General features: G+C 38.6%; 1 protein-coding gene across 4 annotated transcripts in view; it reads right to left on the bottom strand.

Moving 5' to 3' along the window:
* The window catches only part of cdkal1 (CDK5 regulatory subunit associated protein 1-like 1), a 129,592-nt gene that overhangs the window by 24,718 nt on the left and 77,395 nt on the right, over window positions 1–27,479 (bottom strand). For all 4 annotated transcript variants that reach the window (XM_061289303.1, XM_061289302.1, XM_061289305.1 and 1 more), the window contains 3 exons: window positions 22,900–23,045; window positions 10,406–10,586; window positions 3,727–3,789 (listed from right to left, as the gene is read on the bottom strand). In XM_061289303.1, coding sequence (XP_061145287.1) covers window positions 3,727–3,789; window positions 10,406–10,586; window positions 22,900–23,045 — 390 coding nt within the window. The remainder of the gene's footprint in view (window positions 1–3,726; window positions 3,790–10,405; window positions 10,587–22,899; window positions 23,046–27,479) is intronic.

The raw sequence follows: 27,479 nt of genomic DNA, 5'->3' as shown, positions 1-27,479 counted from the left end.
AAAGCTACAGGGACAATTCATACAGGAGCTAGAGAGAATACAATCACAGAAAATGGCTTCCAAATGAACTCATGACTCTCGTGCATTTTGAACATTTGTGAGGCCATACATGCCCATGTGTCTTTCATAAGTCCCTGTTGTGTAACCTTGACAGATTGAGCACAAGTATACATGTCTATAGAAGTCTACAGTGGAACAGTAAAATAAAAGACAGGCATGTCTTTGGCAAACAGCATAGCAATGTGGGCGGAATATCATTGCAGGTTTTTGCACAAGTGCACACCAGCCAGTCTGGTTCCATTTGTGTAGCCTTTGATCAAAAAGGAGGGGCAACATTATCCTGTCAAATAACTTATTAAAGGTGAATTTGCTATGTAAAGCCATGATAGAATTGTGCCACTTTTCCAACTCATCTTTTCCGTCATATTCTTTGATATGAAGCGGTCAACTCAAATTATACTGCATAGGATAAGCGGCAAGTGTTACACCTGATTCAAAGAGGGATTCAAGCGGACTGAGGACTCAGTTATTCATCTAAATTTGAATTGGTAAACATTATTTGTGTTGCTAACAAGCATCTGACACCAATATTCTGAAGCTAGTGTGATTGTTGCAGACTTTTTAATGACAAGCAAATAGAACATGTCAAGCAAACAAACCACTGGACCCAGTGACTGTATGTTTTGTCTTGTTCTATTGTCGCTTTTGTCTACTCAAATAGTACATTAATTAACAGGGAAAATGAGGAAAAAGTGCGGCGAGCAAATGTCAAGTTTGACAAAGATAGAGGTTAGCTTTTCCTAACAATATAAAGCAGCAGCTTGGAAAAAATCCCTCAGCAAATAAACACAATTAGGATCCCCAAAGGGGACGAAAAACAGAACACTAATTGTTGAAAATATTAAAAGTGATCTGCTGGGGAAAAGGGGCGAGAGAAACTTGTTAGACTAATTAACTTCTTCTAGTGTATTTTTTTTCTTTGTGACAAATGATAATTACGTCAACGTTATAAGGCAACGTGGGAATTCACATAACTGAAGGTGGGGAGGGGATAATTTATTGTGTGCAATTAAGTTTTATTTTCCATGAACACTTGCTTATTGGCTTTTCATTATCGGCCTCAATTTTAACCAGCTACCCTTATTTCCTTTCCTTAACTTGCATTTTTTATATTCTCAATTTTGGGCGTCCCCGGTGGGGCTGAGCAGGTGCAACGGTCCATGTTGACAGCTTGTTCCTTCTCTCTAGCTGCAAGGCAAACTGTCACTCTTGTCATTCAGGCCTAAGCACACCGCATGGAAAATGGATGTGGGCATCTGTATTTGTGTGTTCTCGGGAGATTATGACAGCGCACGGTGACAGGGGCAAGGGGCACTGTAAGCAGTCTGAGAACCAGCTGAATGCACGCACACACAACCGACACGAGTCTCACAACTTTGACCTGGCAGGGCCAAGCCTTCAGGGGCAAAAACCTCAAGAGAAAATGCAGAGGTGCAAGCTTGCGTATTGTGTTTTTACACAATCTTACACCCTTAGAGTATCTTTGAGCTTAGCAAAGCATATTCTCTGTAGAGTAGTAATAAATTGCAAGCAAGAACACCAATCCTAAATGTAGCTATATATAATCACACATGTTGCATCAACAAATAACCATTTATAAAACCAATGCAATATTCAGATATTTAAAAACAATACAAACAAAATGAGGGTTTGCTGCGAGTTCATTTTAAATTCTACTGAGGGTGTGTGTGAGTGTGTGTATGCTTGTGCGTGTGTGTGTGTGGTGCAGGGCACTGGCCCTAGACAAAGTGCTCTGCCAGGTTTCTGCCCACTGGTCTTTTCATTGCTGATGGATGGGCCTGGTTCAGCGCCATCTGGCTATAGGATACTTCACATTAATCATTGCAAACACACACAAAGGCACATCCACTCACAACGGGTCTCTTAAAACACACACCGGGGGAGCAGTGTTCAACACTGTATGTACATATATGTAAAAATCTATAATCTAATGTCATATATACAAGTAAAACATTTTAACTGAGATAAACTACATGACAGGAAGATAGAGAGCCCAATAAAGAGGCAAGCTAATATTTCATTAATCCCACTGGGTGTCAATATTAGTCTCTATTGAAGGTTGACATTTACTTCTTCCGTGATTTTTTGTTAGCCGTGGGAGGTTAAGACACAATCTTGGTAATAAAACAACAATTAGTTCATTAAAAAAAAACAACAACAACATTGTTTCATTTAGGTTGGTAGCCTGCAGCTTTGAAACAATAAAGGCCCACAAACACAACAGCCCCTGCGCAACTCCGCCTTTATTAATGACCTTTTTCTACATTGCCAAATGCATATTAGCAGTAATTGCCATATAGACGCGGATTTATCCCTACCCTTGATATACATTCATTCTCGCTATGAGATGTGTACATAAACAGCACACCGATGTAAACTCATAATACCTTCACTAAACTATTAGCTAAAAGGTCAGGCACTCCTACAATCTAATGTAAAGGGAGCAATATTATCAGACTAACAGCTGTATGGGCTTAATAAAAGCTGATTTGCCTCCATATTTCCTCAGTGAATGGACAGAGAGAAGGACAGGAAGACCATGGTGGATCTGGGAAGGCTCATGCTTGACATTAGATCTTTTGAGCAAAGCATTATTCACCGTTATCTGGACTTGTAACACACGGGGATTTATTGTGTATGTTGAAATGGAATCAGACTTACAGGAACGTTCAAGGCTTTACCAGACATGTTGGGATAGCAGATTTGTGAAACAATTTTATTGAAAGCGGGAAACATATCAGTTCATGTTTGTATTATTGTGACTATAAATCAATGTATGTTCAAATGCATTTGAAAATATTTTCTTACTTGAGTTAAAATGTAATTGAAAATACCTTTAAAACCAATTTGTATATGTTTCAGCATAAACGGAGACTAAACACTAAAAACTTTTTAACTTGCACATGTGCAAATCAAAAGAAAATGCTATTTTGCCGCTGCTATGTTTTAGCATTTGACCTATATTTTTAAAATATAAATTCAGTACATAAATATTGCTTGTGTAGTCTGCAGTGCATGATTTTTTTTTAACATTCTATTAAAAAAGCAGAACAAATGTATCCTTTAATGTATTTGCCAGTCAAATATGTGCACTCTACATGAGCAATGCCACATTTTTAAAGTATTAGTGTTGTAAACATATTATATTGCCTTTGTTTATTAGTTCATTATTTTAGAACTTCGCACAGGTGGGTGTCTGTATTGAAAAGTAAAGCTTTCCAGAAAAGCGAGTGATTGTCACCAAGACTCTCCACCTAATTTAGTTGATGGTGCTTTTTCCTTCCACCTGATGCTAAATGCTTTGTTGAATTCAGTGAATATCGATCACCACACCATTTAGTTAAATCTCAAGCATCCAGCTCAAAAGAAAATGGGGTCCCATCGTAATCAGGAGTCAACACTTAACATGCTCTTATCCACAAGATTGCTATCAAGAGATGATCCCCATAAGTAGAAAACAAAATCATCGCAGCCCTTAAGACAATACATGAATGATGACTGACAACTTCTGCTGTCAAGTGAGAGGCTTCTTCTGAGGCCCATTAAGGAAGACACAAGATGATGAAACAAGTGCATAGTGATGGAGATGGACAAGGACTCGTCAGTATGGGATGGAGGGGAATGAACAGACTGACAAATGCTTACCTTGTGGTCGTAAGGGTTGTAGGAGTGGAATAGTTGAGACAGTTCTTTTGTCCGTTGTTTCTTCTGTGATTGGAAAAAACAGATGGGAAATTAAATGTAAGAAAGATACACAGACGACATACAATACACAACTTGAACGCAAATGAAAAATCCAAATTTAGTTTATCATTACTTATCTTTATTATGATCCATTAACTCAGACTGAAAGAACCCGGTTTGAAGATCAGACTTAACGAAAGATATGACAACCGTTGGGCTTGTTCTTACAGCTTTGACAACAAGCATGTGGATTTTAACACTGAATTCCGAACCTTAAAACTGTTCCACTCCAGTACGCTAATGATGTCTAATTTAAGGTAAAAAAAAACAAGGCATATGGTGTAAAGATGACATGGGATACATCTTCACTTATTAACTTAAAGGGTCACTTGAGCAGATGGAGAAAACTTATTACGAGTAACAGCAACGCCTACAGTCATTCATTAGCTCAATAAAATATAAAATGAAGACAGAGGAAGAGAGCGAGGGAGACTTTTGCCTAGCAGCCGTATCGGAAAGTAATTTTTTATGTAATTTGTGCTCAAAGTCCAACTTTAACCTTTGCGATGTGTAATAAGATGCACACGCATGAGACGTGACTGTTTGATATACAGCGGCTGTTAATGCAATCAGTTACATGATGCTGACATTGTTACAAAGAAGTGTAATTAACCCACTGATTAGGCCATGTCTGGTTGAGGGGGAAAGGCCGTATGTACTTGCTGCTATTGCTACAGGAAAACTGGAACCATTGCTATTCTTTCTTAAGCTTTATTCCACTGAGTGCTAATAAGTTAAGAGTTGGTCTGGTGTCCTCGGGACAGTTCTATACATCAGAAGCAGAAAGCCTACAGGTTTGGTCTGCGGACACACGCAGTCATCATTGAAGCTTTAGAAAACATGAAATAATCTTGTTTTGTAATAAGGGGGTATTTTCTTATGACTAGTATTTGAAACAACTGAAGTATGGAAAGAATCATTTTCCAGAATGGTCAAATGGCACCATTCTATCGCCTCCTCATGCCTCATTGTACCCTTTATTTCAGTTTTTTTTAACTCTCAATGTAGTCCTCATTTGTTGTTCCCTCAAGGCTTTTCTGGATTCCAATCCCATCGTAATTTTTCACGTGAATCTACCTCAGAATTTCCTTTGTTTTCACCTAAATCCCTCTAACACTCTCAGTCAAGGAGCGCTCCACTGATTCAAAGCCTGCCTCTCTTGCTCTCTCAATCTTTTCTTTGGCTTTCCACGTATCCCTCGGTACGCTCATTTCTTTTCCTCATCTCCTATATTTCCCCACAGGATGGGCTCACTCATACTTATTCACTCTTCACTCTCTTCTCCAACTTCTCCTCCCCCCTTAGTCTATACATTTGACCATATATGCCTGGAGCACCTTAGGTGAGAGCAATCCTCTCATCATCACTCCTTAGAACCATTCTGCCTACTTCTGCGCCCTCCCCATCATCATACGTGTGTGTCTGTGTGTGTAAATTACATGGGGATTGAGAAACCCTAACCTGAGGTTACATCTCTGTTGTGGTTTTCTGCACATTCACGTACACTTGTGCGCACATGCACGCACGGTACCTACAGCTACTGTTTATTGACTGACTTGTAGTCTGATATATATTTTATTTACTTATATTTGCACTTTACTTATGGCTACTGGATACATGCTGACTACCATAGTATGTATTTATTGATTTATTTATTATATTTCTTTATTTATTTGCTTACTTACTGTATATTATGCACGGCACCTACAGCTACTGCATATATGCTGACCAGTAATCTGTATTAATGTTGTTATTTGAATCTATATCAAAAGCCATGCACTGATTTTAGCTTTGTAGACTTATTCATAAACTTCACTATGTTATGTTGGTGCACGTGACACATTTGATGGAATTTATTGCCCATTACTATTATTTTGGATATGCAAATGTTTTGTTGTATGCTTGTCAGTGTGAGATGCTGCAAACCAAGTGGCCTACACGCAACAATTCAATAAAGTGAAGTATAAAGTGAATTAAACAGAAGGAGAAGCTGCAGTGAAAGTGCAAATACAGTCCGAAATATGAACTAGACGTCAAGGATGATAAAATACTGATATCATAAAGATTCTCCTTCTTAATATAATCTTCAAAGGAATAATATGAGATTATCACATGGTGACGTCAGCATTACACACGTTCAATTAACCTTGGTGCTCCAGGTAGGATATGTCAGGGTTGGTTGACTATGCATGCTATTTTGTTTTGATGTTTAAATTAATCAATTACATTTATTTTCTAATGCAGCATTTTCATCAAGTTGATTGATTAAAATAAACACATTTGGCATTCGTAGACAGACAACACACATTTGTTCCAATATGACTGTAATGCTTCTGTACAAGTGCCAAGTTCTAATAATGTAATAGAATAAGCTGTGTTAGTGTGTGTTGCCTTCAAACCAGAAAACCTAATCTAGCATGCTGTCAATGTTGTGTCAGTGACAACCCGGCAATGCAAAGCCAATGTGTTTATGTGGCTTTGCCATCAACATGATGGGGAACGATAGTTGTTACCATGACGTCCATCTGTTGTTGCCACTAGAGACAGATGCTGTGACTAACAGGAAGTGACATTCCATGGATGCTTACATGTACAGACAATACAGAGGCACACACCCGACTGCCAACAACTCAGAATCTGCCTCATTTTATGAATAATATGATGCACGCATGTGTGAAGATATTGCTGTTTTGTAAGAACACATTTCATGTGGATTAAATCTGCATGAGGCTTATCTTTTTCTGAATTAAGAAATTGGCTTTATTGTTTTCAAAGTTTTCAAACTCTATTCTATTTTTATTTTAAATTGCCTGTCATGTTTGTTCTTGGTGTTGGATTTTATCAAATACATTTCCCCCAAAAATGTGATTTATATATATATATATATATATATTTTTTTTTTTTTTCTTTATTATGCATTTTATGGCTGGTGGGACTTGTACTCCAGAGTGATTTATAGTCCGGAAAATACAGTGATACATAGATTAATATAGTGATCGTACGCAGCATCTCACTGGGGCATGCTATAATTATGTATAAGCTCTAAAACACTTAACAGCAAAATTATTTTGTTACAATTCTCTTCAGAGTGGTTAGGGTAAACAAATAACCAAAAGATTAAATAGCACAAAGATTGCAATTAATCGTCCCTTTTGGACGCATGTTAAATTATCTCACTTCAAAGATGAGTTTGCCGCCATAAAATAACGCCTCTTGCAGAGTTTTTGAGAACAAGTGAACAAGTGATTTTGCAACATTTAAATACTTGCATGTAAAAGTGAATCCTGAAGGAAGAAAACATGGACTATGTTATACCAACAACGTCATTAATCATGTGCATGTCCTATTTGAGCCAAGACAGCAACTTCAGCATAACCTCACACTTAATGCCTGTTGCCTCTGGTCAAGTATTATGGGCTCCCCTGATATTCATTAGAGAGGAAGAGTTTGCATTTGGGACAGACCTGCATGTATTTGCATTTGCATCATGGCGTAGATGAATGATGGCAACACTTTAGGATAGTGCTACTAGTAGCTGGCCAGCTGTTTTACTTTCAGGGCAGCTGTACCAATGCCTCATGGGTAATGGAGTCCTTAACCAATTAAAATCTAGGGAAATTAAAACTACAGTCCCAACAGAGCAACTAATCTCTTTCACCATCACTTTTTTTTTGTGCGCTCACTCGCTTCGGCAGCTGCTCACTGGAAACTCTTTGTGGCATTCAAACAGACAGCGTAACACACACACACACACACACACACACACACACACACACGCAGACTCCATTCAGCAAGTCCATTTATCAAGGATAAGTTCCGGTCACCTGGGGATGATTATGGAGATCCCAGCTAATAGCATTCACTTCCTTATATTCTCTACATGCTCCCGACTCTGTCTCCATCCCTGTGGTCTTATTTTCCTTCCATCTGCTTCGACTCTACGCTTCATGCGGCTTTTTCTCATATATCACAGACTACAATAGGCAATAACTTATACCACAAAGCACCTGGACCTCCTCACAGCTGGACCGTCTCGAAGTTTTGTGTGTTTTTTTTTGCTTCCCTAATTAGTTAGCTGGCTTGGACCACTGGCCTAAGACATCAGCCTTTGGTGTTTCTCCAAGTTCATCACCGGTTGCCTTTTCATGTGTTGTTAATGTTAAACAAAACAGTCCCCTGAATAGATTACGCGTAACCTCTGTTGAGTTCTTTCTTGCAGTGCCAGTAAGATAACTGATCATCTAACCAAACATAAAAGAAGTGAGCACTTTTTGGATATTTGTTTTGACATGTGTCCAAACTGGTCTGATATTGATTTTCTGCAGTTATTTTTGTTTTCAAAAGGGTGCTCTCGGATTTATAAAAAAATGTCTATGAAGAAAACGGCCACTCTACTGTTAAAATGTGTTAATGTAGAAGGCATACATAAGTTTCCTCGCGCACTCATCATGCAAAGCGGACACAAATTGCCACTGACCCCACAGCTAATTGATGTGAACTTCCAGCTAATACATTTGACAGATGAACAAAGATGGTGAACACTATCTAAGCGCACAGTGCCACTCCAAAGCCCAATGGCTCATTCCCCAATAGATATTCTTTTCATTCCATTTCCAATTTTTTTATTACTCGCTTTTATACTCCATCCACTACTCCATCCATCCCTCCCTCCCATGGCTATTCAGCACAGTAGTGTTCCCGACAAACCATCTGGTCCACTTTATTAATGACTGACCCTTCACGGCCTCAACGTCGCCTAGCTGCCACCAAAGTGTGTGTTTGTGTGTGTGTGTGTGAATGTGCCTAAGAGCAGGTGCATGCTGACAAATGATGCAATGTTCCTTTGCAGGTTTGCCCTACGGAAGCAGGTGTAACACTCGCATCATGTTTTTATTCGTGTCACATAGTTAGCGGTAAGTACACAATTAATAAAATTTCATTTAAACATGCAGTTGGCCAGGAGCCCATTGCTACGATGAAAGGAGGTTGTATTTAAATCTGGATACGGTTTGGTGATCTATTCTTGAAAAGCAAGCATTTGAAATAAAGTTTGGAAAAAGTCTAATTTGTTATAAACGGTTTCTTCGAGCTCAGACATATTTTCATTGTCTGTCAGTCTTGTTCTATAGAGGAAGGCTGCAAAAAGATGCCTGCTTACATCCCCACCTCTGACAATACGAGTCGGATGAGACCGATCCGACAGAAAGAAAAGCGAGGAGAAAAAGATAAGAAGCGGAGCAGCTGTGCAGTTGCCTGGGGATTGATCCCGCTAAGACGCACTCAGCGTCTCCTCAGAGAATCAAGTGAAGGGAGGGACAAAGGGAATGACTTATGAAGATGCTTCACATGAAAGAGATGTGTCAACACTTTGATGGTAAAGAGCGAGAGAGTGCAAATGTGAGGGAAGATGGAAGGTGTAGCATAACGGGTCACGGTCAAGAAAAAAGGTCAAAGAAGCTTCTATAAGGAGAAAATAAGCAGCACTGGCATGTGTCTGCGTTGAATTATATGAGCAATCCGGAACTGTCTCATTAATACAATAGCTTCATGCAGCCATTGAGACGCTTTTCTAATTGTCTGCTATATGAATATGACTTGACATGACGACTACATGTTGTCTCTCTAACATTCCGCCAATCGAATGATGCATGCGACTCGTGGGCAGGGCACACAAATCAATTAGTATTAACTTGCACCGTGTGCTTTCTAACAATAACATTTTTGGAAATGGCTTAAGCAGAACCAGATGTGGAGTAAGGGGATTTCATTTCCTAGAAAAATAGCACGTCATCGGGATTGGCTTTGAGGCAGCAGATGCCAGAGATGCCAAGTGGTCTGATTTATCCACATTTTGTTGCGGGCAGTTGCCATATGTTCCACTGTTACAGATAAATTGAAAATATTCCGGAGAGAAAATTTAGCTTGCTAAATTCACTGGGGACTCGATAACCACTGTTCTAAAGGGTTGCTGGGTAGAAATTGTACTGAATTTGATCACAGCTGTAAGACCTGTTGGCGTTCTCAGAGGTGCTTGACAGACATATGCCTCATCCCATCACCTACAGTCATGGCATATGCTAATCCAAAGTAAATCCATCCACTTAGTTTCCACTTGCAGCACATTTGGAAATCACAAGCAGGCTTCAACACTTATACTTACGCTTTAATACATGCTACCTTCAAATGATGACTATACGCATATATGTGAGTTTGTCTTTTGATAGCTTTCAGGATTAGTGATATTAGAGTCTGTATAGAAGTTATAGAGACAGAACTGGAGCAGGATTTGGGGATTTTAAATGACAAGAGGCAGGCATGTGTTTCCTCTTAACCCACCCAGGCACAATTTTTGAAGTGTGTAACTCTGTACATCCACATACGGGAGGAAAAGTAGAACCTAAAAAAGGAACATGCCTCTCGTATCCCAAAATTCAAAACACTTCAGGTTTGGATTAAAGCTGAATTTAAATTGTGTGTTAAATTTGGTGGAATTTACAGTGATGCATACAGGTCAAGATAAAATACTTAGCATTTGAATTTTCCAAATGAATGACTGTCTTCTCTCCTTGTGTGCACTCACCACATGTGGAGGCACTTGCTCCATTCTGGCGGCTGGTGTCCCAGGTCTGGGGTAGAACTGATTGATGAAGAGACTGGGGAATCGATAACAGTTCACCAAGTCCATCGTTTCTCTGAAGTCTTCCTCTGTCTCGCCAGGAAAGCCACAGATTATATCTGTCGCAATTGTTACACCTGGGACCCTGAGAGAAAGACAGAGAGGAAGAGTGTGAGACGGTGGTGTTTAAATTAATGACCGCAACATACAATGGGAGGGCTGATCATGAACATTTTCAAACTAGTGTTTGTAAGACAGAAAATAGGAGACGAAAAACATCTATTCCAGCATACCCCCATACACTGCAGGAGATACGTAACTGCCTATGACCGGAACAGGTCAGGATGCTTGATAAAATTGTTTATGTGTAAAAGATGATGCTGAGGTTTGTGATTTTTTGACATTTTGCCACCGCCAAAAAACAAGAAGATGTTCCGTCCCCATGGACTCATTCAGACAATCAAAACCTAATTTGGAAACCTTTAGCCAATTGGTTGCAATTGATTATTGATCTGGGTGCTCACTGCATTAATTGTAGCCGGGAAAGCGGAATAACAAATTGATTTGCTGTGAGTATTGCATTTGTATCGGCAAACGTTGGGACAGATTGTGAAGGGAAATCATGGCCGGGTCATCAGCAACTTAAACAACCATCCCTCTCGAGTCCATACTTGACATTACAGTTTTAATGTATGCCGTTTTCACATGTTGCAATACAGTTTTAATGGTTAGCTACAACCCCTGAGGCATTTGGCCTCGTACCTGATGGCTAAACCAGCTGTCAATTACCACAAAAGGGCAAAATTAGCAATAAGAGAAATCTGGCAACATTCAGAAGAGAATAGACAGAGTTGTCCCGATCGTATCACCTCATCGAAAATCAACATGACAATTAAATGTCAGTCAACAGCTTGACATGGCTTTGAAATCCCTTATTTCATTAGGATAGCACCTTGTAGGCAAAGCTCTATGCATGCAGGTGTTGCAGTCATCCTCCTTCCCCCTTTTTGTGTTTCCCCGAAACACACACGGTGCTATAATGTTGAGTATTGTGTATTCAACCCATAAGTGCTAAGCAGCTGGTCTCTTTTATGAGCCGTGAGGTTATAGCGCACTAGTTTTTTTTCACCTCAGTTACGATTGGGTGGCACCAAGAAGGGCTTTTCGGAAAAAAAACTGTAGCCTGATTGAGAAAGTTGTACAAAAGAAGCATCCAAGTAAATAACAAATGGGGAGATATAACAAGAAAAAAACGTTGCGTAACAAAACTGAAAAAAGTAATGTTCGACCTCCTTGATCCACTTTGATTACATTAACTTCCTGCATCTGCAACCCTCTGATAACCCCTGACCTATTGATGAGTTCTAAATGGCTGATGGTCATTAATATTAACCAATGGCCTTCAGGCACAATCATCCTTGACCTTTTAGGCTTAACTGATAACTTCTCTAATGAAAGAAAAATCAAATGTGGAAGGGAAAAGTGAATTTGAATGACACTAAAATTATAATATTTATGTATACATTAGATTGATATGAAGGATGGGTGAGAACCAATGCCAGGTGTCGTATCGGGCCAATACCCGGCCTTTTTTCAAGGTATCAGTACTTGTGATGGCATTGTGATGGCATTGTGATGGTATTGTGGCCGTTTTACAATCGGGAACTTAAGGCATACATGTCTGACATTTAGTCAAAATTTCTCTATAAGTATTGAGTTTATCGTGAAAAAATAAACATATAGAAATAGAAATAAATAAATAAAACATTTGTTGTAATTTTAAGGGAAAATGGTGCATTAGGATATATGGGGCTCTAAAATATCTGTCATAGTTTTTTGTGGACATTTTAAGTGAAGATATTTTGGGGGATTTCAATATACCCACAGAAATGGAAGTTTTAATGGCTTTATATGTGGTTTGTAGGACCCATAAAATCTTGCACTAAAAGCTCAATTGGTATTTTGGAAGCGTTATGACAAATGAATAAATGATAAGTTAGCACTGTTTACTGTTGTGTAGTGTAATGTTCTTGTCACTGGAGTGTATGAGCAAATTGCTTCAAGCTGCTCTATTCAGTGGGAGGGGAAGTCAATAAAATTAAGTAATAAACATGCAGATTTTTCTTCTTTTTTTCTTTTTTCTCCAAAGGGATTTATTTAATTTGCTGTTTGAAGCCTTTCATGGTGGGGGAGGTTGCATTCTGCAGCAAGTGTGACATTAGTTTACTAAGAGTCTTCACACCATCGATGGACAAAAATGAATAAATGCGGCCAAACGACAATGCAGCACGTGGAGATGGAATACTGTAGGAAATATGTGCAAATTGACTTTTGCGGATAAGGTTGAAGCTGAAAAAACACACATAACACGCTGTGATTTTGACACCCTTTGTCTCTCCAAGATCTAAGGGTGACAAGAGGTGTGATGTGAGATTGTAATGAACAAGGGCCACATTTCTATACTCCTTGTTAAAATGAAATGGGGACGAATGCAACTTGTTATTGTTCACCTTTCAAAACAAGACTGGCAAAAACAGGGATGGAAGTAATGATACCAAGACAAGGGTGGAAATCAAGACATGCCAAATGACTTTGCAGCTTCACTTTGCTTTCAATTATGTCGACATGGTGCTATTTTTCCATTAATGCAAAACTGGCAAAGGAACTCAGAATAAGGGACGACACTTTTGTTAGTGTGATTCCAAGACTGTTAGGTGGAAAGAAAATTACACTCACCATGCAAAAATACATTTTCTTTTACTGTCTGCCATAATTTTCTTTTCTTTAACTTAGGTAATTTAATATAACCTAAAATATTTATTTTTTTCTAAATGTCATAATTTCTCATGCTGCTTCACAATAATTCCACAAATGAAATGGCATTATTGAGCCGTTAAAGAAAATCAATACCAGTGCCACCAGTTTGAGCTAGCATTGACAGAAAAACATGGTCAAAGGAAATAAAAGCAGTTTAATTAAAATGTTAATCGCACCATCATTGTCCATCTGCCTACAAAAGGCTGAAATAAGCCTCATTAAAGAAATTGTCTTCTGCTTATTTATTATCAACTCTTTGTTTGCTGAGGCTCTTGTATGTGTATTCATTTCCATATACTCAGTCAACCACTTCATCATATATTCACTCTGTGTGCATGCGGATGCAAGCATATTTACTCAACAGAAGCCTGTGAGCCAGTCCCCCATGATAAGATAAATACAGGACCACTGGGACAGAAAAAAACTCAGAGAAAAAGAGGAAAAGAAAAATATAAGGATGTCATGGAGGTATAACAAAGAAGGAGATGGAAGGGTGAAAGTGAAAGAGACAATCTGGAAAGGTAAATATTTACAGATTCATTGGCTGAGAAGGGATCGTGCTACCCATCTGTGCTGTATTGTGTGTGCGTTTCTGAAATGCTAATGCGTGACACTGCAAGGCTGCTATAGAGTCAGAGGTGGACGTTGAAGAGTGCAGTTTGGAGGTTTGTTAAATTGCAGCCTTGAGTTACCGCCGGGGAAAAAAACAAAAACATACTAAGACATAATCATACGTGTTAAAGTCAAAGTCTGCTTCATTGTCAATTTCTTCACATGTCAAGACAGACAAAGAGATCGAAATTGCGTTTCTTACTATCCCACGGTGGAGGCAAGACATATTACACACAATTGATCCACAGACAAACAAAACATTCAAGTACATTCAAGTATTAACTACAGTATAGTGAAAAAAGAAGCATCAAAATGGCCCGAGGGGTAGTCATTGACTGGATTGAAGATACATAATAGTCACCACACGTGCCTTTATATCGCACTGACAGAGTCAAAAAAAAAAAAAAAAAGAAATTCTTCACAAAAATGTTAATGTCGGCAAAATTATTCCTGTTATGGTAATACTTTATCAAGAAACACAAGGCACCAATTGCTTGCCTTGCCTGACATTAAAATAATATTTGCTAGTGTACATGCTGACTATAATTGATGCAATTCAGCTATACACAGAAATGATGTCCAAAATGTGCACTTTGCTTGAGAAGTGTTAAAACCACAGGACTGTTTCTCCATCGTTATTCATGCTGTGATGCAAAAATGCCCACCATGAACAATTTGAATTCTTAGAATACAAATTTCAGCTGGCTGGCTAAGGCTGACTGTTAACACATGTTAATGAGCGGCTTTAAATCATCACGTCGGCTGTCAGCAAATACACCAGAAATCTTCCTGTAATGATGAAAAGGCAGAAAATATACTGGTGGGTTCACTCAAAATATTCCGTCTCCTGGCCCCACTCGCAAATCCCAAATCACTGACAACTTTATAGTGTCAGACAGAGACTGCCGAGGCCAATAAGCTAATAAAATTCTTGTAACAATCCAAATTTGCTACACTAAATTATTGCAAAGCAGTGCCTCCACATGCTAATTTACTGTAGCGAGGAGAGTAAGCGAGTGAGCTTGTGTTTGGAGGCAAAAGCACTCACAGTGATTTAATAATAGAATAAAATATATATAATGACATCACCGATTAGTCAAAATCACCTCAACAATCATTATCAGCATTCACTTGACTATCACTATCTTAGCATTGACTGCAAAAAAAATCTGAAGTCACTCAACCCCTATAATATGATACAAGCTGCTACAATTTAGTGGAGCATTACTATTTCCTGGCCATGCTTCAAACGCTTTAAAAATACACTGGTGCCAATTTTTTTACAAGATGAATGTAACCTTCAAAGCCCAGAGAAACAATTCTTAAAATGGAAACATCATCTATCAGTATTTATTCCTTTTACATCACACAATACACAGAGGTAGACAAAGGTAATCGGTATCTTCATTTTCTGCGATTTACAGAATCAAATCAAAAAAATCTTTTGAAGATATGATCAAATCCACAAACACGTAAAGTAACACGATACAACTTAAAGTAGGCCGTCAATGCTGCCTCAATTACATTGAATGAGAAGGCTAAACAAATAATTCTTGGCATTAATGGAAGTCATCAGTTTGTCTTGGTGACTGTGCAGTAAGCACAAGCCTTATTCCTTAACATTGTTCTATTCTAAGTTGTTGGGCTTTATTATAACGTGATATTCATGAATAAAACACATATCCGGGTACATTTATCATTCACCCATCTGCATTTACTGGAATGTATTTTAGGGTGATGATTCTTTCCACATTGAACTGATGAAAATAAGACATTTGAATGGAGGTAGCAGAAACAGACATGGGTATTTTTTGAGTCATTGATTAATCAACAAAATAATTGATAGATGAATAAATTGCTAAAATAACGACAGAAAACATTACCCCTAGAATTCATCATAACTTTGGAAGACAAATCAATGCATGTCTTCCCTATGCAAACAAATGACCCACATTCTGTGCAGATAGAGGAATGTTGACTGTGGCTAGTGTCTTTGAGTAAACACCAGCCATTTGTCTGGAAACCTGCAGTGCAAAATAACCTCTGCGCTTGTGTGCAGTAAGTCATTTGTAAAGATCAAGGGAAGCAAGGGAGAGCCCACATGAAAAATGTTCCCACTGGAGTCATCAGTAAACTTTATCATTTAATAAAAGACCCTGAGCAGAACTGCAGTTCAATTGAACTTGAGCGCACATGCAGAAACACGCATGCTTCATTAAGCATGGATTAGATTTCTGAGAACAGCCAAGACCAAAAGACCAACGGACAGACAGACAGACAATGCGTGTATGCAGCGATCATCCAGCCGGCCAGACAGCTTTGCGCTTTGCTTCAACTCAATCAAACCTTCATTGACATGCTTGCAGTGCTGCACCGATTCGACCTGGCCCGTTATCCAATATGACACAAATAACAGGACGAATAAGGAAACGAAATGTATGACGATTTCACTCAGCTTTTGTCAGTGAGGGACAAATATGATGCAAAAAAATCTAAATGAAAGACTACCACAAATTGTAGCCCTGAAGAAATTAAAGCCTAGATAAGATACTAGATAAGCTAAGATAGCGAGATAAGGAAAATTAAGATAATGGATAGGTGGCTAGATGGATACCAGATATGTCGATAGATTGAAATGAACTTCACAGTTCAAGTGTTGAAATGGAATGGGTTAAGAGTGCATTCCTAAGGCCTTAGCAGCTTAGCAACTAGACGTAACTTAACCTGAAGGCTTACCGCGTTGGCGGCACAGTTCCCTCCCCTGTAGACAACAGAGTAAAAGAATGCAGAGAAATAAAAGCAAGCAACTGAAGACAGTGCTGTCCATCAGTTGTAATCTACCCTCAGTGGTCAAACAAATACAAGCGTCACCCTATCGAGCACGTGCCAGAAATCTCGCACGCAAACTGTGACTGACATGATGAGCGTGAGAGACCGGAGGGGTGAGTCACAAAGTGAAACATGACAGTGTTGTTAGATGCATCAGCTGTTCTGGTATGTTTGAGCACGTACAGATGGTAAATGAGCAATTAAATATGATTTACCTGTTTATATTGCGTTGACATGCTGGTGCTATATACATTTGTTTATTTTGTATCTTAGTCATGGGGGAAATGAAGATTCAAAATTGCTTCATGAAATGGCACTCAACATTCGGGTGAGAGTAATCATATGAACGTGAACGCTTTACAGCAGGAAAGACAGGTAATGGTTGTCTGAGAAGAAAAAAATCAATTACATCCAATGAATGAGTTATTTCTGGTAATTAAAGCTTTAAGTCTCTATTCTGTGAGTCTTCATAAATAATACCGAGTGCAATGATGTGTCAATATGACAAACATTTTGACATGTAAACATGACTTTTGCAACAGGTTGTCACCATTGAATCATTTTTGAATCGAGAACAAATTTTATTTTCCATATAAGTGTAAAGTCATTTTCCCAAATACTGTTTATAGACATAAAAAAAGAAATCATTAGGGAAAATAACCAAGTACTTTGGATCAAAACATGAAGTTGTAGATGAGCAAAGATTGATTAGCAATAGAGTCTTTATGCAACCTAGATTTCTAGTGAAATTTATTGTGGAGGTCGCTATGTTAATTATTTATGTGCAGTATAATTCAGTATTTGCAAAAATACCCAGATAAATAGACTGCTTTTATTATGGGATTTCACACTTGATGGGTGTGCAGGCACGCCAGAGACCTTGCATAAAAACATAAAACGGTTATTTTCATTTACACCCAAGTCATGAAAAAAAAAAGAAAACAAGAGGATTCATCAGGTTTGGGGGGAACAGTACTCTCCTGAGGAGTAAAACTCGGTTTTATTGAAAGGTAAAGCTTTGTTGAAGCTGAGAGTGCACTGAACATGAAGGATGTCTGTCTTTACATTTCCTTGGATCATTTGGCAGTAAAATAATTGAGAAGCAAATTGCTGAGAATTCTCGTCAGTGAAACCGGGCCAGACTTGCCTTACGTGGTACGTATTTGTTCCTCTCGCTTCCCGCTTCCCTTCCCTCCACATAGTACCATTTTTTTTCCCTTTCCTATCTTATCACTGCTTTTTTTTTTTTTTTTTTTTTTACTTCTTGCTTTCTTTCCAGGCCCCCGGGGAGAGTGACACCCCTCCTGCATGCTATGCCGGTGAAACATTAGCCTCATCTGATACCTTAAACCTGAAAGAGTGTGACCAGTAAAGCAATGAAGGCATGTCATCAGCAACGCCCACACACACACACACACACACACACACACGCACGCACTCAAAGCAGTCACGCTACAACTGCCTGTGTGCTCTTGAAACACAGGGAGGCTTGATATCACCCTGTCACTCGTTCTGACTAATAGAGATGACTAACACATGAACACACACAGACGCTCCACAAACACAACCATCTTGGAGCCGTTTGGAGCCAGTCACTAGACTCAAGAGACAGACTGGCAGACAGAAACACATACACACGCATGCAGCATTTATCAACACTTTCAATCAACAGTCAACAGCATCGACTGCAGACAGTTTTACACAGCAAACAAATAACATAGTGTTTAGCAGATTGCTATTTGGTACCTACAAATGTGACATGGGAAATGAGGAAAGAGAGAAATAATGTCTGAGTTGTTTTGTCACAATTGTAGTCAGAGTTTTGTTCACAATTTGCCAAGAACTTGGGGGGGGGGGGGGGGGTTATTGCAAACCACACTCTAAGAAAATATGTGGAAACAGCACAGCCAGAAGGAAAAATAATGCTATTGTCACTTTTTCAGCATGATACATGTGTGTGAATAAATGTCTCGGGTCAAATCACATTTCAAACGATATAAAACGATATAAAAAAACAGCATCAGCTTAGCATAGTCGCGACCGTAACATGCCTGTGGTTAAGAAAATTACTTTTTTTTTTTAAATGAAAACAAGTGTTTAAGCTTATTTTGTCAATTTATAATCCAAACTTTAAAGTATGCTGCAGAAATGCTGGTAAATGAATGGATCCTTTGGATTTACTTAAATCTGACATGTATAGGCACATTGGTTGCAAATGATAAAAATGAAATGAAATCTATCATCATGTTTTTCTTTGGAACATTTAACAACATAAAACTAAAAACGGATGTTTAAAAAAAAAAAAAAAAGAGGCACCGGTAACTAAATCCCTACTAGCTGATTGAAAAAGGAAGGCTAGGTTCCCACAGGTCACATCATAGGTTAAGGGTCATTGTTCCAGTCATCTACTGAGCCTCACACATTAATTACCTGCTGACCTATCGGATACATCTTAAAAAACATCAAATGTGAAAGTAAAGTGTTTTCTATTTCCTTTCATCCTAAGAAGTTGATAGGGTTACCGGCCAGTAGTGAACATCTATGAGAAAGCAAGGTGAAGTGAGGTTGTCGCCTTAATCGAAGAATCCCCACCTCTGACCTTGTTCAGAGGTCAGGAACAAACAACCCCTTGGAAAACCGATCCACAAAGCTGACAAGAACTTAAGAATGCCTGGAAGGCCACAGATCGCCCACCACCACCACCTCCATCAATACCTTTCTAGTAACATAATGGGTAGTCCTTCCACTTCTGCCCCTAGAAGCAGACTAGCCTTGCAGTTATGCATTACAACCTAACTGACAGACTCTCCTCCTCCTCTGTGCACAGACAGCAGCAATCAACCCTCAGACGCTTACATGAGTTTCATCATTGGCCCCTGTGGTTCAGACATGCTTAATCCAAGAACGTAGTAGTCTGCTCGGATCATATAATAAACTGCAAAATAAGTGTGGAGAATCTTCTGACCATGTTCACAAAGTGTGTAACCGCTTTATTCCACTATAACAGGATTTTCTCCATACATCGTCACTGAAAGCCTGCACTTCATGATTTGACTTTAATTGATAGAAGCGGGAAGAAAACGGTGAAAAAAGTTGTCCGATGATGACAAATTACCAAATATAATGGAATGATCATTCCACTTACAGTGGGAATTATGCACGCTCCTTGTTCTGATGAGATTTGAAAAATGGGTTATGTTAAGGGCAGAGCATTTAGCGGAACAGCCTTTTTCTGAGGGTGATTATCCATTTCAAAAACAATGGACTTGAAAACTACCCCTCAAATGTAAATATGCATTCTATTTTATACAAGAAAAAACTTCCAATACAATGTGGTTTAATTAAGCATTAATGTTAACAAAAAACTAACAATAAGCTTCTTGCGAAAAACCATATTGCACTAATATAGCATGTGTAAATGTGATTAGAGATACACTATTGGAGCTGGGAAGTCTGTTGCTTATTTTTTTGATTCCACACAGCTATGATACAACTTTCAAAGATTTTCCAAGGCTTATCGCACATTATTTGTAATTTCCACAGTTAGATGTTTTTTTCCCGCTAGGATGCCGAATGAAAATGTCTTTAAATGGTATCTAAAAATATAACGTCAAAAACAATTCGAAAAATGTAACTTCAAAAACCCATTACATTACTGCCTTATAGTTACCATGGAATTCCACTGTTGAGGATGTCACGGAAGGAGCTCCGATGTGTGTCTACATGTTTTTGCTGATTAGAGAGGCCAGAAGTATTTAACCCTTCATGACCTCCGCACTGTTGGTGGCATGAAGCAGAAAAGAAATATATATCCGTACATATTTATCTCCTGTCATGTGTGAGTCAAGTAGATAAACCCTGACCTTGCACTGAACAAGAGCTGGTCTGTCTCTTGCTTTGCGGTTAAGTTCTTTTGGTCTGACAAAGCACTAATTGTGAGGCTCCTAACCCAAGCACCTGCCAACCTACACACGCAAGCACATACACAAACTCACGCACACTCAGAGAATCCCCTTTCAGTTTGAGTAGTCAGCTTTGACAGCGCACACCTTGGTGAAAAGACAAATGAATTAGTCACTTGATGACTCAAACATTCACACAAACAGATTGGCATTTTTAATATTTTCTACATCCTCTAAACAAGTCTACATCTGGAAGAAAAACTATCCAGACACTTGGATTTCTGTATTTAATGCACACACACAAAGATGACCCGCACAGCAGAGTAGTCTCCCAGTATAAACAAGATCATATGATGAAATGCACTGAGTGTGGTAAGCTTGTGTGGGTCTCCTTAGACATTTGTCACGGACTCTTAGGATTAGTGTCACTGTGTTGAATTTCATCGGAACACTAAAATAACAACTGGAAACAGTAGAGGAGACCTCTACTAGGCCAAACAATCGCCTAAGAAACAAATCAACACAACAAGAGTCAATGTTAAAGGGGCATCGGTCCTGAGCAGAAAAAATTGAATCGTTAAGTCTTCAGCCCCAATGAAAGATAGACCGTGACGAATCAGACACCTAAAAAACTTAGAAGACAGGCTTGACAGACGGTCGGAAAAAGAGAAAAACATGCCATAGCACTGACACAGGAGGAAACTCTAAACCTGACATAAATTCTAAAGCGAAATATGGGGACTGTAAAAGAGTCAAACATTGGCGTTTAACATCCCAATACCAAATAATGTTTCAAACTTGAGGTTTGTAATCTAAACTACAAAGACCAGATGGGTCAAGATGACTTTTTACACGACAAGTTACTAAATGAAACCAAAAACCACTAAAACCAAACCAAGTATTACATGGTGCAACAGTACAAGTAGGAAAAGTATAAAAACATACGTAATATTAAAGCAATCCGCAAATGTGTAAAATAAATAAATATAAACAAAAAGATAAAAACTAATAATATAATGCAGTGATCCATGATGTGAATATCAATGTTATGTGTTATTACTGTACCTTTCAGCATGTATTTAACTGCTGACTTACGTTGACCTACAAGTTACCTCTATACTGTATAGATACAAACATGTACTGAATTGTGCAATAAATGGATTTCACTTGCTTAGGGCAGGATATAAATGCCTTAACGTATTTAATCTGCAATGGCAGAATAAGTTAGATAAAAGATAATAGCAAACGGCCAGAATAACTGTCATATTTCTCAACTAAACACCGTGCTGAAGCACAAATACCTCATACACCGCTTATCTGAAAACATGCTTGCTTGCCATTTAATTCCTGGGAAAGCCTTACTTAAGGATAAGAGGTTATCATCTGGCAACAGCAATAACATCCTTGCATATAATATACACGTGCTCCTAAATCACTCTGTAATATGAAGAGATTTGAGCCAGATATAAGCCATAAACCCATTTTCATATGAATCTCTTCATGTTGTATTATCTTGCTGATATTTAAGCACAGCAACAATCAATCACGGTCAAACTGATTATTTTTACATACAATGTGCATTATACTTTAGTTTGTGCAAGGGGGATATGGTTTTAAAGGTATATATTGGGACTGAAGATTTGGAGGGGAGATTGTTGTCAATGATGTCACTGCGCATTTTGAAAACTAAATTAATATTCAGGGGTTGTATTGCCTCGCGCAGAACAGAAACAGCTAGGAATAGCATTATCAAAGGGAAATACTGTGTGATGAAAGGAAGAACCTTAACTCCAGGCATGAAAACAACAAATCTGAGTAAAGTAGTGTGAACAAAAGAGCAGAGTTTGAAAAGATAAGATGGCATAAAGTATGTGCAATACTGTGAGAGTGCGAAGATGTACGGATTGTGCAAATGTCGCTGTTAGATGAGACACTATTCTGAATATATTAAGGGTTTTCTCGCTTTTGTTTCATGTTGATGCAGTTATACCCTTGCCGCTCCTAAGTTCTGTTTAGGATGTTTGGTTTATTCCCTTGATGACTGCTGGGCTGTCTCCTGCAAACCTAGAGGTGACACTGTGACGAATTGCATCATGCTGATCATACGGATTTCCAACCCGTACTACAAGAAAACTATAAGATACATTTGATTAAAGTCAGAAAATCTTGTCTTCGGGATTTAAATATAACTATTAAAAGGTGTACTAAATAGCAACAGTGATGGAAGAAGACATCATCATTAAGGTGATGTCTCCTTTCAAAACCATGAATCCACTAAAGGTCAAAAGCTTGACTTACCGCTCTTTCAAGAAGTCAACCACTCTTCTGAAGTCATCAATGCAATACTCTCTCTTCATGTCCATGAGTACGCTGTCTGAGGCTGATTGCACAGGAACATGAAGGAAGGCATAGACACGCGGATGATTCAATATCTTTGCCATCTCCTAAAGACGAGAAATGAAGGGTACCATTTGTTAAATGTTTCAAAAGATTCAAGAAAGTAGGAGGCTCACAATTGTATTCGTGTGTTTACCGGGACTAATAATTATGATGATGAAAAGTGTTTTTTTGCCTCATTTTCAAATGTTCATTTCTGTAAAACCAACTTGGGACTGTCACTGCATCTGTTGTTTTTTTGTAAAAACAATCGGTTTAAAACAACATACTTTTTAATATGGCATATTAATTAGGATAGTTTTCAGGGCTATTAATTTTTTTTCGAACCCTAATTTCTACAGCTAAAAGGCTGGAGAGGGCACAGATGTTAAATTTGTCTGATGGACATCATCAAGGTGGTATCATCAGCATGTTAATCACCACAAGAAGGGGAGAGAGAAAAGGAGAGGGAAGAATAAAATGATTTAATGATCCCCTACAAGAATGTACTGATTGCAGTCCGTCTTCTCATTAAGACCTATTGAAGAAGGTTCCTACTTTATGCGCAGACAAACGCACGTGTACACGCACGTACGCGCACACACATCCTGACACAGCCATAGAGAGCTCAGTCACAGTGCATCGTAGGGGGTTGACCACTGCAAGCTCCAAATTAGAAAGAATTAAATTGGATGGGGAAAAAAAGCTGCTTGATTGGTGACAGAAATCAGCAAGTGTGAGAGAATATATGTATGTGCGTGCATGTGTGTGAGAGTGGGTTAAAGAAAAACAATTCAAGTACATCATAAAATAATGTTTGCTCTTGTACTGTGTGGAGAACTGACAATCAGTATTTCATTTCAAAGTGCTCGCAAACTACTCTGCTTAGAGTGATTTGATTATTAACAATTTTTTGGTCTTACCTAAGTTTTACATTGTCAGAAGAGCGACTGACCATCTAGTTGCAAGCAACTTTAATATTAGTTTTCTTCCTACTTTTAGACCAAAATATCAACTGATAACAGAAAAAGAAATTATTAGATATACAGCCAAAAGAAATTCATGAAAAACTGGAATATGAAGTGTAGCACATATGGTTGCGGTTATTTCCGTGTAAGAAAAATAATGTACGGGAAAAAGCCTCACCTTGAAAAGAAAATAGTGTTGAATTTACTCAGTGTCATTTTGTCAAATGGTTGCATGAAATAAGATCTGAGGGAATGCAAACACTATTGCCGGATAGCAAAAACATTTTCTAGTTGGACAATGTCAAATATCAACCAGGTATGCTGATAAACTCATTTTATTATTATTAAATATATATTCTGTATTTACTATAGCAACATATAAATATGTGATGATGCAATCTCTCAGGCTGACAACGCTGTACTGTCTTGATTGACTGGACAGCGACATAAAATTGTCATCATCAAAACATCAATGCTGAAGTGTTCACTTCATATTTATAGGTTTTAGTGCCGGGAAGTGTCCCAGTGTTTTATTCAATTTTTTTTGTTTTCTTTGAGTTATTTCATCCTTATCGTCTGCAAGTTGATTTTTATCGTACAGTTAACTCCTAACTCTTCTGTCACTTCATACATCTGAGCTATTTAATGATTAAACGGCTCAACGTTGTACGGCTCAATTTTGTTTTGTTGTAAATGTTCAAGCCCGATTTTGTTGAAATTGGGGTTTGTATGTGGTGGGCGTGTTAAAATTATTGATTACAGGGTCACCGGATGAATTCAAAGATGGCTTTTAGATTCCTGAAAATTGTTCGACACTAGCTTATATATGGATATATAATTGTTATCATAATACTAGTGTCACTTGGGTGACTTCAAAAGAACAGACATACATTGAAGTGTGTGCTCTGAATCTATGCTAAATTTTACAATAATACGTTATCATCAAAATCGTGCAAACAAATAGAACACGTCAAAGAAACCATCAGAGCTCGTGTGACATGCATGTCCAGTGTGAGTGTAATCAGCATGTACAGGTCATAGTACGAAGGCACACTGGGACGAAGCCAAACTGTCGCCTTTAGCACAACTGAGCTTAGTGAGCTGTCAATTATTTTGATGAGGAGAGTCATCTGTCTGGAGGTCAGCAATGGATACCAGGGTAGAAACTGGATCCATGCGTGTAAACTCCTTGTCTCTGCGTGGCTATGTTCATCGTAGTGTTGTTTTAGTATGCAAGCGGCATACATTATTAGGCAGTGCAATATGTTGCAGTCAAGATACACTGGATGACTCCCGGATGACAGGGTTGCACGTGCATACGAGTTCTGGCGATGAATGAGGTCTGAACGTGGTCGTTTAAGAAGCAGGGCACTGCTGAAGGCAACTGCAGGATTAATCCATAAGGGGAGGAATTTTCATTCACATGAGCCATTTATCGTGTGTGTCTGAGAGAGTGCATCCCATCCTCCAATCCTTATCCACAATCCTGATATGAATCTCTGTCGTTAGCGATCCCTGCAGAGAGCAGGCCTTTTTAGTGCTCCCGGACACTTTCGCGAGTCCGCAGAGAAAATGATGTGGCGATAACGACAGCACGTTCAAACATCACCTCGTGAGCTGATGATCTTTTTCCGTTAAATTGTGGTACAAGTATATCTTTGAGGATGAGTTGTGATTATCGGTTTCACATCGGTATACCTGTGTCACTTTTTCCCTCCCTGCCCCATGAAGCCTATCGTTCTCGCTCACGCGAGCGAGACACAAAACCCTTTCATCTTCGCTATATCAGCTCTGATAAACACACAAATCAGAAAGGTTCTATCTTAACTGCCTTAGCTCAAAGGATCTGATATCTAGCCCCTTAAAATCAGATAGCACTGAAAGGAACAGACAGTCTACGGTAGGCAGGGAAAAAGGGACACTAGGTTGAAAGATCTCATACTAACTTATACGTCTCTCCTCTATTTCATAAAAAACAAACCAACTGCAGTCTTTTGTTCTCTTCTGGGGATTTGACTGTTGCTCTCTGAACCAATGCCTTCCTGTGCTTGTTTGCAAGCTTAAATTACAGATAAAATGTCTTTTTTAGATTTTGGGGGTGACAAAGAGAGAGGGAGTCTGTGGTTTGTTAGTTCAGGGTAATACCGAAGACTGTAAAAATGGGACCCATTGCCTCCCTGCTTGGCACTCAGCATTAAGGGTTGGAATTGGGGGTTAGAAGGAGTGGAGCTCTTTACAAGCCTTAGGCTTCGTCTCCCTCCTTGCACAGTTATTGATATAATAATATGTGCTAAACAATAACTAACTAAACTAAAACTACTTAATTTTCCCATGAGGGTAACGTCAGCACCACACACAGTGTGGTTACGATACATGGATTGTACAAATAAGAATATCACTGGGACATTACCATCACACGTTAATGGGGACTGAGGTGACTATTATGCATCTGAATCAGCTTGCAAAACAGTTTTGGAAGTAATTAAAACAAATACATACAGAATAATTTCAGTAATGTCTCAGGCTCCTTATTGGAACTATATTAATTACTTTTAAATGCATTTTGTTTTAAGAACGCACAGTTACTTTGACTTTTTAAGTCCAACAAAAATGTCAGGTTACAAAATATTACAGATCTCAAATGAATACATGCATGTTAAAGTTGTTTCTGTGTAAACACACTCATTTCACCAGAATAAGACCATTTGCTGTTTGGAAAACGGGTTCAGGACTACCAATGACAGTGAATCTATATTTATGTACTTTGTGTGTTTTGGATTGGTGTATGTTGGTGTCTATTTTACTTCATAGATTTAAAATGACAACAATATATAATTACTATCATTATTACAAAAACATTTGTATAATAACAGATTGATACCGGAGATTTGGTAGACTAATGGTCATTTCATAAGTGAGCATATTTGTTTCACTTTGTATCATGAAATCCAAGGTAATTCAAGTGCAACCCATGAGTTTAGCAACACTCTCAGCAGGATAAAAAAAACTAGATGCTGCCAAGTGGAGGGAGAAAATGGCCCAATTAAAACATTTTCTAAAAAAATGAAGAAGAAAGGTGCCCGTGTCGGATTGCTGAGGCAGATGAAGCACAACTCGGCCTTCATCTACAGTGTTTAGTGAGGTGGAGCAAAATAGACAGGAAACAGCTGCACATTAGCAAGATATTCGGTGGTTTGTTAAAACGGTAGACGAAAGGCTTAAATGGTGAATGCATTCTTAAGGTGTTGTTTTTGCTCATTAAAATCTCTAATTATACTGAAAAGAACTCAACATTTTCAATCTCCAACAACCATGGCAAGCATAGTCTCCAGAAACCCTTTAAATTGATTACAATCATTCAGAAAACAAAGGACTATGAAAGAAGCCAGAGGTCATAATTTCGAGACGTATGAGAACGGTTTGACTGTGGGGGCTTCATTTGGTGTGGCGGTTCCTCACACAATGCAACATTAAGCCGCTAATGTGAAGAGGCCCCCAAAGGGTTCATTAAAACGAAAATGGTCGTGAAGTGTT

The sequence above is a fragment of the Syngnathus typhle genome, linkage group LG10 (assembly GCF_033458585.1).
Source record: "Syngnathus typhle isolate RoL2023-S1 ecotype Sweden linkage group LG10, RoL_Styp_1.0, whole genome shotgun sequence".
NCBI classification, from domain to species: Eukaryota; Metazoa; Chordata; class Actinopteri; order Syngnathiformes; family Syngnathidae; genus Syngnathus; species Syngnathus typhle.
Note: the sequence above shows the minus strand (reverse complement) of the source record. Positions and strands in the feature narration are given on the sequence as shown.